Genomic DNA, 12410 nt, shown 5'->3' on the forward strand with positions numbered 1-12410 from the left:
TTATACAATATGAAATTTATATCAGGAATTATCAACATATATAGCAAAATTCATAGCAAATTCATAAAATTTATCAGTTCTGAAATTAATGATATACAATAAATCATAATATTGAAGTTTAAAGAACATTAACTTTCATAAATTCAAATAATCTTTATATTTATAATACTTTTAAAATTTATTAAAGTTAAATAGTTGAAAGTTTATTACATCACATGCTATAGATGTATATATTCAGGAACACTGTGATCTTGGTGGTTTTCTGAAATACAATTCTTTTAGAACAATCATCCAGACTTTATATCTCTTGAATATTTCTATACTTGAGTTATCATTAGTTTAAATTTAAATTCCTTTTTTATATTTTTTAACAATGATGATGATGTATATAATCCTTTAATACAATCCTGTTTTTTTTTTTTTTAAGATAACATACTATATCTGAATCCTTTTAGTTTTATTTATATGGATAAACTGACCTACAGGAGAAATCGTTAATCCCTCATCAGGATAACCTAGGGGCTCTTTCATATATGGGTAGTGTCATAGGAGGCAGAAAATACAAGTGCCTTTACAAAACTGTTTATTAAGCAAAAATCACTTACATTAAATGTAGACAAGTCCTTCAGGTAATAGATGAATGTCTCAATATTTCTGGTCAAGCTGGATTCAGTCCACAAGGTTTGATAGTTGAGCAGCACGGGGCAGCAGCAAGTTAATGCAGGTTCGATCAAGTTAAATCCAGAAGGTGTAGTAGAAACTTTGGAAGGAAGGTAATGACACAGAGAGAGAGAGAGAGAGAGAGAGAGAGAGAGATATATGATGGTGACACTAGGAGCAGGATGACGCCATTGACAATTAAGATGATAACCAACCCTGTGTCCTTGAATATCAGAGTTTTATAGACTGTTTCCTTTCTAATTCTTCTTTTAATTGGCTGGGCTTTCTTTCCCCACTCCCAATTGGTCTCTCTATTGTTTCCAGGTAGAAATTGAGATCAGTTCGGGTCACAAAAAAGGTCTGGCCAGGATTGCCAATAGAACTAAGACACTTGCACTTGTATTTTCACTTGTTATTTCCTTTTATGATGTAAAACATCATAAATTTTAATGTTAATATCCCTTTTTTCTATGTCTTTTGCTTGTCAAATCTTCTCCTTTCCTGATCAAATTCACTGCTAGCTAATGTATATGTGCGATAGTGTCAAAGTTTGGCATCACTGACTTGACATATGTTAACTAAATACTTTTTGGCATTGTGTTTGGGACTTGCTTGTTTGTCTCCATGTCACTTTTATTATTTTATTTTAATACAAATCTTTATAAACCTTTTTAGGTTCAAACTCAATCTTGGGTCTCACATTTAAGTAAAAAATGAAAAGAGTAAGGACAATCCTTATGCTGTTGTCATTAGTTTTTTAAACTCTTGGAAAAGCCATATGATTATGTAAACAGCAAATATCTTTAATTTAAAATTTAATTTTATTCAGCTAAAATAGACATACTAATCTCAGAACCAATGAATGGAAGGTGGAAACCTTATAAATCATAAGGTCATGAAAGGAACCTGTAATGTAAATTTAATAAAACTTCTTTCTGATATAGTTTTATCTACATGAAAAACAATAAAAGAGACTAATTCAAGTTTTTAATTTAGAAATGTCATGCAAGAATCTTTAGGGTATTATGATGATAACTACTACTCTGAGGATTTAAAAAAAACAGCAATTTACAATGGAACAAATTTCTTGAATTCTTTGAAAGGTTTAAATCATAAATTAGTTTTAAAGACTAAGAATGAGTGATTTAATTTGAGCAATTTATATTAGTTAAAACATATGAGCCATGTGTGAAATTTTAACCTTTAATTTTTTAGTTTCTATTGAATTTATTCAAGAGTAACTATTAATTGTTAGAGATAGTATTTCAGTTCTTATTATAAGAAATAAAAAGTCTTAAAATATTTCAAGTTTTGTTTAAGTGTATTTAGATTAGGTTTAATTGCATAATTATTTCTTTTCATACTATATATAATTTTATTTTTAGAATTACATCATCCGTACGAACTATTGATCCAATTCCTGAAGAAGATGAAGAGGCGAAATCTTCAGATTCTGGTAAATTATATAATTTCAAAATTATACAATATAAACAAAATATTTTTATGAAATGTATGCATAAAATATTTATCAATGTAGTATGTAGAATTAAACTGGACTTTATTTAATAATCAAATTGTTTAGTTATAAAAATTTTATCTTATTTTCTATTAATATCTAGTTAAATTTCAAATCATAGTAGTTTAATATTTGTAAATTATTTATTATAAACTTCTGTTATAGGAGTTTTTTTACAAACACTGTAAATTAACTGAAATCATAATTATAATATTATAATACTTAAAATTAACAAGTTGATTTTGTTGAACTGTTAAGTAAAAAGAGCAATAAAATCAGATCTAATAATCAAGGATTTATTATGTTTATATCATCATCAAAATTTAACAGAAGGGATTAAATGAAAGATTCTAAAGTTCAGTTTGATTTGAAATGGTTAGAATTAGATCATCATATTTTATTTTTAACCAGTTTTATTTATTTAACCAAACGACCCTATGACCATTGGCCTTTTTCAAGGGTCCAAAAAAAAACTATAGATACAGACATATAAATAATATACAGTCAACAAAACAACAAAAAAAAAGAACAGAGAAAAGAGAGACAATAATAATAAAATAAAAATACACACAACTAATCGCAGCTCAATATTTTTACAGCCCGTTTAAATTGCCCGTACGTACTCAAATCTTTGTACAGGTATAACTCGCCTTACGTCGGTAATTGGTTCCAGGAGAACGACGTAAGTCGAATTTACTTGTCTCCGAATCTACTTGTCACTAGGCTAAACCATAAATTACCATTCCCGGTTCTGTATTTTATTTCTTAATGCATTTTTAATAATATATGATTAATAAAAATCTATTTTAAGCTTACAAACAAATAAATTTTAGTTTTTAATATAGTACGGAAAAAAGTATTCTAAATTTACGAATGCATGTACTGTAAATACAGAACATACTAGTATGTATTTTAATATGATTTTATGTGCTTTAAACGCTTTTCTAGTAATATTACGACTTCAATATTTGTGGTGGACAGACGTAAAGTCGAATAAAATGACTTAAACTTGATTTTTATTTTTCCATATACTTTTTTGACAAACGACGTATAATCGGGAACGACGTAAGTCGAGGTATGCCTGTATTCTTCTTTTAAAGCATTCCAGTTATATATAAGTTGATAGATTGATGCATCTTGTCCAAAACAGTGCTTAACTTTTGGTAGAATCAAATTATTTTTCCATCGATAGTTGTAGTTAGAAGGCCTAAGGTATTTATTTAATTCATCACTTATATAAGATTCTTTCTTGCTCACCTTTATTAGTTTAAAACTTTCTAGAAGAACTTGTCTTTTATATAAAGCTTTTATTTTATCAATTTTGATTTGGTTATAAAAAGAAGTGACAGAAGAATCATAAGGTAACTTATATAATGCTCTTATAAAGTTATTTTGTATAACTTGCAACCTAATTAATACAAAAGAAGAAGCTGTACCCCATACGGAAATACCATATCGAAGTTTAGGTTCCATGAAGCATGATATAAGCGCAAAACAGTCTCAAAATTTAAAAAACTTATTATTCTTTTCAGTATTCCAATAAATCTAGATAAAGACAGTGTTAAATTATTTATATGATCATTCCATCATAATTTATCATCAATTTCGATACCTAAATATTTTACAGTATTAACTCTATGAATACATTCATTATTTATTCTAACTTGTATATCTTCTAAATTAACTTTTTTGTTTTTATTTAATAAACAAATATATTTTGTTTTATTTTCATTTACACTTAAGTTATTATTTTCCATGTACTTACTTAATTTAGATAGCAAAGAATTTATATTATTTTCAACCAAATGAAGATTCCAATCTGCATATGTTATAACAATATCATCTGCATACAATATATTATTATTCTCGGGAATAGTCTCTACAATATCATTTATATAAATATTAAAAAGTAGAGGGCCTAAAATGGATCCATATGGTACACCTTTGTTCACTTGAAAAGGTTTTGATATTGAATTTTTTACCTTAACATAGTATGTACAATTTGATAAATAGGATATTAGCCATTCCAATGGCACTCCTCTCAATCCAACTTTAAACAATTTTTGTTTTAATATCTGAATATCTACACTATCAAAAGCCTTGGTCAGATCGATAAACACCGCCATTACAATATTTGCATTATCGAGACTGGTGCTAATATATTGTTTAAGATGAGTCAAAGCATCAATTGTTGAGGCCTCTCTTTTAAAACCATACTGATTTTTACATATAATTTTATTTTTATTGATGAATTCAAAAAATCTACTATAGAAAACCTTTTCAATTATTTTAGTTATACTCTGAATAATAGTAATTGGACGATAGCTCTCCAAGTTCTGTTTAGATCCTTTATTTTTAAATATTGGGATTACGAGATTGTGTTTAAGCTTCTCCAGAAACCGCCCACGCTCGAAGGATTTATTAATTAAGTAAGATAATGGTAAAGCAATTATATCTGCTATTTGTCTTAAAATAAATATATTTAACTTATCAATGTCTGGAGTATTTGCTTTTACACTCATAATGTAATCAAAAATCTCTTTAGGAGAAGTCTCTTTCAAAACAAGAGTCGAGTATACCGCATGAAGAGGAATGTGAGAAAAAATTATTTTTTAATGTTGATGTGACAAAGCCTCCCATTTGTCTATAGTGTTCAGCAAATATATTACTTATTTTTTCTTCATTTTGAAAAACTTTACCATTATGTTTCAACTGATTAATTTGTGCGTTATCCTGTGTTTTAACTACTTCGATAGGTAGATGTTTAATCTCTTGCCAAAATTCCATAGAGGAACATATATTAGAGAATTGTCTGTCATAGTAATCTTCCTCTTCTTGCTTAATTTTATATCTAATATCCTTGGATAGCCCTCTCAATTCCGTTAATATTTTAGTACGTCAATCTCCTAAAATACAACCTCATAATTGTTTAAACAACCTCTTCTTCTGGATAATTAACTTTTTTGTATCATTTGAAATAATTTTTGCCAAAAATACCTTTTGCTTTATCTTGGTTTTCTTATTTAGTGTTATTATAGGAAAGTATTTATTAATGAAAATCTGCAGGATATCCTGAAAATAATCCACCAATTAGTCAACAGAAAGATCTGCAGAATAATAATAATCCCAAGTGAAACAAGCTGACAGTGCAATACGTAAAAGATGTATTGATGAATTATTTATTTTTCTACATGTTTTTAGCAATTTACCACCCATTTCCATATCTTTCCTTGGGAGAAAGAAAACTATAGGTGTATGATTTGACAATAAGTCCTGATGAATTAAAAATTCTGACTCACTTATATTGGTTAATGCGAAGTCAATCAAGGAGTGAGTGTCTTTATCAAATCTGTTTGGTTGCCTCCGATCAGCCAAAAGTGATAAATTTTCTGACAAACAAAAGTTTAACAAGTCACAAGTACTTACTGAAGAGTCTTTAAGTAAATCTATATTAAGATTGCCGATAATAAGTAATTTATAATTCCTTAATTTAGTAATTTTAAAGTGAATTATAGAATTTACTACATCAAAAAATAAACTGTAGTTTGAAGCTGGAGATTGGTAAATAACTACAATCAGAACTTTATTAATAGCAATTGTCATCACATCTATGTACTCTTTAGTAAATGTCAAATCAGGTATTACCTCATAAACCAAATCCTTATTTGTAAACAAAACTATGTCTCCATGTTGGTTTGGTTGTCTTTCAATTTTTTCCATATTAAAATTATTTATTTTAAACGGAGGGTGAGTTTCATTAGTCCATGTTTCACAAAAAGCCAGGATACCAAAGTTACAATCATAACCAGAAATAATGTAATTGATCTCCTGATATTTGTTATTTAAGCATCTTACATTACTATAAAATACATAAAGTCCATCCCTTTCAAAATTAGTTATCTTATTAATATCTAATAGAACTTCCATCATGAAATAAACTCTCAATATACCTTAACGTAAACACTCGTAAAGTTGGAGAAGTTGCATTAATCTTTCTGTAAATTATACCATTTTTGGTCCAAGTATTTAGTATTTTCCCCTCCTTCTTTAAAACCCTAGTTTTATAAAAAAGATTTCTATCATATGCTGTAAGATGATCATTTATATAAATTTTATATTCTTCATTAATTATATTACATGCACTAGAGGTAATTTTTAATTTATTCTCTTTAATTTTATCAATAATTTTTTGCTTCGTAGTAACATTAGCCAATTTCACTACAATCAGCTTTGTCTTGCATGACGATGAATTTCTTTCACTTGGAAGAGACCTAGGCCTGTAGCAATTTACAATAGATAATTTATCAAATGTATCATCCACAAATGTCATAACTTTACAAACAATATCAGTTAAATTTTCATTTAACAGAGTAGGAAGTACAACAATTTCTAAACTTGAATTATTAACATCTTGCTCCATAAACCTTAATTTTTCGTGTGTTTTATTTAATTCTCATTTCAATATAGAATTTTCTTGTTTTAAATCTGCAATTTCAACTGAAAACCTTTTATTGTTAATCTCCAAAGACGGTCATTAATTTTATCAAATTTATCTGATAAAAATTGAATCTATTCCTTTATACTTTTATTTGTTTGATTTATATTTTCCATACCTCCATAAATTTGTTTAATTTCTAAAAATAGTTTGTCAAACTGGGTTGTCTCAATTAGCTTGGGTGTCGTTGGAGTGAGCAAGAAGTTACTTTGCTTATTATTTCAATCGGTCAGTGTGTTGTTTAAAATGAGAAATAAAGTGAGTTGACTCACCTAATTCTTCTTCTTGTCCCAATTCCAAAATTGAATTTGCATTTTCTTTTGAAGTTTTCACTGGTCTACAGGATCCGCATTTCCAATTTTTTTTATAAGTTTTACTAAATTTATGAAAAGTAGCACAACCAACTCCATAACAGTAAAAATGAGCATTTTTCAAACATTGTGAACACGAAAGTAAATCATTATCCAAAATTTTTAAAATGCAGACACAACATTAGAAAGAATGACGGTTAGCCATGCATAGAATAGTAGATCTTAAATTTTTGAAATGTTTGTAAATACTATTATAAATTAAAATTAAATAAATAATTAAAACATACATAAGTACTTTGAAAAGTAATATAAATTGCAAATGTATATTATTTTTTAGCTAAAGATAAAATATAATATTTAATTGATAATAATGAATTGTAAAACAAATGAATAATTATAATAAAATGTACAGTATATAAACTGACACAGATAAACATGAAAAATAAAATAATATGTATGTAATAAAATTTTTAAAACAATTTAATAAATAAGTTAAATGTGTATATTTAATTCTATTCTGGTGTTTTAATGCTTATTTCTAACCCAATTTCTCCTTTGAATATCTATTTTATTCTGTTTCATAAAATCTTGAAGACAATAAAATAAAAACATTTGACAATTGACAACATTTGCTTGTGAGATTTATTCTTTATAAAAGATGAATAATAATCATTTCTAAATTGAAATAATAAAAAATATAAAAAGCAATCAAAAACATGGTAAAATAGTAAGTTAGTGTTTATTTCACGTAAGAGAAAGTTTGATAGAACTTCAGAAACAAATTTATTTGTTTGAGTGAATTTGTTTTTGAGTGAATATATTGATATTATGTAGAGATATTTGTTAAAATTATAATAATAATAATCTTTATTAGCATAAAGGGAAGTGTCCCTGTTGCAGGGGGTTATACAAATAGATATTATAAAATTTTTACAATATTTACAAAATATATAGGATATTAGTATTAAACAATTTGATAGTTACAATAATATTATTTACATTAATAATCAGATGTACAATATTGGTAGTTTAATATACTGGTGTAGATTTACAACATTTTTGTAATTTTAGTGAAAAAGTTATACAGACTGTAGAGATCTTTTTTATTCAGACTATTTAAAGTATTTCTATAATCTTGAGATGAGTCATTTTGGAGTATTCGGGAGATGTTAAAAGTTTCACATATTTTTGAAAGACTTTGACATTTTTGAAATAAGTGATCAGTTGAAAAGTTATTGGTTTTACNTAAAGAGAAAAATCAGGAATTAATTTAAAAAATTTTTAACATTCTTTATGAGTGCAATATAATTAGCTTTCAACTGTCTAATTTAAAAATACTTTCTATAAATACATGAAAAAAAATTGCTTTATGGCTCCTTTAAATTTGAAGAAGTTATGGCATTAAATAGAAATGAAAATGTACAACTTATTATACAATTTATTCTATAATATTTATTCAATAAATAAATAAATTCTATATTCTAAAAATATTTTTTTGATGTTTATGATGTATTTCAAAGATAACAAAAGGCTTTGCTTTGTTAGAGAAATAGTCAGTTATCATATAAAAATTAGTGTATTTTAATTATTAGAAAAATATTTAATTAACATTTCTATTTCTCTTAATATTTTGTTTATATATATATATTCTTTTCTTATTTTAGAACCCCAAAGTAAAATTCCTAAACGAGATGAATCAACTGTTGAAATGGAACTAACACAGAACAAAGAACAGAATACAAAAAAATTATTTGAAGAAGAAGATAACTGGTGATTTCAAAAACAAATCATAACATTACAATTCAGAAAGGAAGACAACATTTTTTCATTGATTTTATTTTTTTGTTTAAAAGTATTTATGTGCCTAATTTATATAAATATAATTTTTAAAATTTGGGAATATAAAGATTTAAAAAAGAACAATCTAAAAATTATGCATAAATTTATTACTGTATAAACTGGATCTTAGTGATTAAAAGAATAAAATTCAGTTTTGTATTTAAGAATTATTTGATTTTTTTCAATGTTTAAATTATTTAAGAAATTATATATGCAATTTTTTTAATAATAAAACTTAATTGATGAATTTACTCTGTGAACAATTAAACAAACTATTTTAAAATAATCAGATAAATATTACAAAAAGTGCAAACAATTCCACTGATAATTCAGTAAACTTAAAACAATAATGTTTTTAATTAAAGGTATGTGGATGAATTGCTAAAGAAATTGTTCTTAAAATTTAGTAAGCAATTGACATTATTTCAAGATTGAAAAAGAAAACATTAGAAATCAATTAGTTTCAACTTTAAAATAATAAACATTTTTAAATAAATGAGTTAAATTTAAAAAAGTTCAAAGTAGTGACCTGAATGAAGTAATTTTTATAATAATTTTTTTTTAAAATAGTAATTTGAATGAAATAAAGTATTTTGCAGAAAATTCAGAGTTATTACTAAACTTTAAAGCAAAATATTGATTTTAATAATTTTTCTGGAAATTATCACCAAATATCTGTTTAATATTACTCAGTTACTGAATTATTTTCAACATTTAAAAAAATTTGTATTGAATAATTAAAGTAAAACAAAATTTTATTACAAATCAATTTCATTTATATTATTACTTTCATTATAAACCTGAGCATTTCAAGAGAGATACCTAGGGAAAGCTGAACAAAAAGTCTTATTATATCTACATATACAATATAAAAGTATATTATATCTACATATACATTTTTAGTTTATAAAAAGACAAATTATTATTGGTTGCTGTTGTTAAATTATCTTACTTTGAAGTTTTATGAATATAGATTCTATACATGACTATTGATGTGTATATTTTCTACCATGCATGAAAGATGGTTTTATTTTGAATTCATTTGTAAAATAAGGAAAAAAACAAATGGAAATTTTATGGATAAAGTTATTTAAATAATAATAATGTTATAACTTCTTATTAGAAGTGTTATATTATCTCTAAAAGCAGATTACTAAATTAATTAATGGATTAAGAAGTTTTGGAATGGTCAAAGAGCTGCTGTTGAAAAATGATATTTTTGTATAAAATATAAAGATTTTTTTTTTTATATTTTGCATTCAGAACAGATTAATCATAATTCCTTTTAAAGCATTTTCAAAGTACAATATAAATAATAATGAATTGCTATAATGTTTCTTCATCATATTATGAAATATGTGAAGTTTTAAAGTATATTCTTTTAAACATCAAATTTAAGCATTTCTTGTAAACCAGTAGCTGATGATATAATTTTATTTGTGAGTTAATATGGATCTTTCTAACCTTATTAAAAATCAAAAAGAATTCCTTATTTCCTTTTAAAACTTGTTTTAAATTGAAATAAATTTAATGAGAAATTTATTTATTTTTATGAAAGTATAGAGTATGGCATTTTCTTTGTTTATTTTTTTGAGTTAAATCAATAAAATTCAATTTATTGGGACTTCCTCAATCATACTATTAGTAGTAGAAGTGAGAAAATCATATTAATCCTTATAAATATGTAATATTTTATAGCTTATCTGTCCTAATAGTTTTACAATAGATTGTATCACCACATTCTATCTTTATCTTGTTCATAACAGTGCTTGTGTCAAGTATTTTTCCTTATATTAATCCTTAATTATATTNGAGCATTTCAAGAGAGATACCTAGGGAAAGCTGAACAAAAAGTCTTATTATATCTACATATACAATATAAAAGTATATTATATCTACATATACATTTTTAGTTTATAAAAAGACAAATTATTATTGGTTGCTGTTGTTAAATTATCTTACTTTGAAGTTTTATGAATATAGATTCTATACATGACTATTGATGTGTATATTTTCTACCATGCATGAAAGATGGTTTTATTTTGAATTCATTTGTAAAATAAGGAAAAAAACAAATGGAAATTTTATGGATAAAGTTATTTAAATAATAATAATGTTATAACTTCTTATTAGAAGTGTTATATTATCTCTAAAAGCAGATTACTAAATTAATTAATGGATTAAGAAGTTTTGGAATGGTCAAAGAGCTGCTGTTGAAAAATGATATTTTTGTATAAAATATAAAGATTTTTTTTTTTATATTTTGCATTCAGAACAGATTAATCATAATTCCTTTTAAAGCATTTTCAAAGTACAATATAAATAATAATGAATTGCTATAATGTTTCTTCATCATATTATGAAATATGTGAAGTTTTAAAGTATATTCTTTTAAACATCAAATTTAAGCATTTCTTGTAAACCAGTAGCTGATGATATAATTTTATTTGTGAGTTAATATGGATCTTTCTAACCTTATTAAAAATCAAAAAGAATTCCTTATTTCCTTTTAAAACTTGTTTTAAATTGAAATAAATTTAATGAGAAATTTATTTATTTTTATGAAAGTATAGAGTATGGCATTTTCTTTGTTTATTTTTTTGAGTTAAACCAATAAAATTCAATTTATTGGGACTTCCTCAATCATACTATTAGTAGTAGAAGTGAGAAAATCATATTAATCCTTATAAATATGTAATATTTTATAGCTTATCTGTCCTAATAGTTTTACAATAGATTGTATCACCACATTCTATCTTTATCTTGTTCATAACAGTGCTTGTGTCAAGTATTTTTCCTTATATTAATCCTTAATTATATTGTACTCTGGAGCTTTCTTAAAATCTTAAGCCTGTAAATTATTGAACTAAAAAAATGTTCTTTAACAACTCCAAATGTTTAAAAATTGATTTGTTTTTTCCTTTGTTCTTTAAACTATAGCAGAGATGAGTGAAAACACATACACAATCAGCTGAAGAAATTATTCTATTATTATATACAAACTAGCAAAATGTGTTTTATTATTAATCAATATCTGAGATCAATAAGGTGTGTTTCAAATTTATACTGACACGAAAAAATTAAAGTGAAACCCAAATTTGCTGCATTAAGTGACAAATGTTTTATTAAAAATAGCATGGATTTACTTGTTTCCACACTGCAAAATAAGAATTTTAATCAAACATTAACATTTTGTCACTGAAAATAATGTTTATGAAACTCTTATACAAAAAAACTGTTACATATTTATCCGGACAGGTTTCAAATTGCAAAGTTTTCTTACAATTTAATGGCCAATGTAACCACCATTTAACTTAATTACATTAAATACTCGATTAGGCATTGTTTCAATTAGATTCTGAAGGAATTCAATCTTAAGTTTATCCCAAGCATCTGAAATTGCTGCCTTCAAATCATGAATTGTGGAAAACTGCTTTCCATTGGCATAAACTGTACGAACCATCATCCCCCAAAGATTTTCCATCGGATTCAGGTCAGGGCTTCTAGCAGGCCATGTCATCAGATTAATATTTTTACGTTTAAACCACATTTTTGTTGATTTAGAGGCATGCACAGGGGCATTGTCTTG

At 25.3% G+C, this 12410-nt stretch overlaps 1 protein-coding gene across 4 annotated transcripts in view; it reads left to right on the forward strand.

Annotated features, from left to right (window-relative positions):
* LOC111625409 (poly(A)-specific ribonuclease PARN-like) overlaps positions 1-8914 on the forward strand; it is a 76637-nt gene extending 67723 nt beyond the window's left edge. For all 4 annotated transcript variants that reach the window (XM_023368544.1, XM_023368543.1, XM_023368545.1 and 1 more), the window contains 2 exons: positions 2046-2116; positions 8647-8914. In XM_023368544.1, the coding sequence (XP_023224312.1) occupies positions 2046-2116; positions 8647-8756 (181 nt within the window). In that variant the 3' untranslated portion in view covers positions 8757-8914. The remainder of the gene's footprint in view (positions 1-2045; positions 2117-8646) is intronic.
* The last annotated feature ends 3496 nt before the right edge of the window (positions 8915-12410 follow it).

The sequence above is a fragment of the Centruroides sculpturatus genome, unplaced genomic scaffold, assembly GCF_000671375.1.
Source record: "Centruroides sculpturatus isolate CEXI.00-Female unplaced genomic scaffold, Cexi_2.0 scaffold420, whole genome shotgun sequence".
Classification (NCBI taxonomy): domain Eukaryota; kingdom Metazoa; phylum Arthropoda; class Arachnida; order Scorpiones; family Buthidae; genus Centruroides; species Centruroides sculpturatus.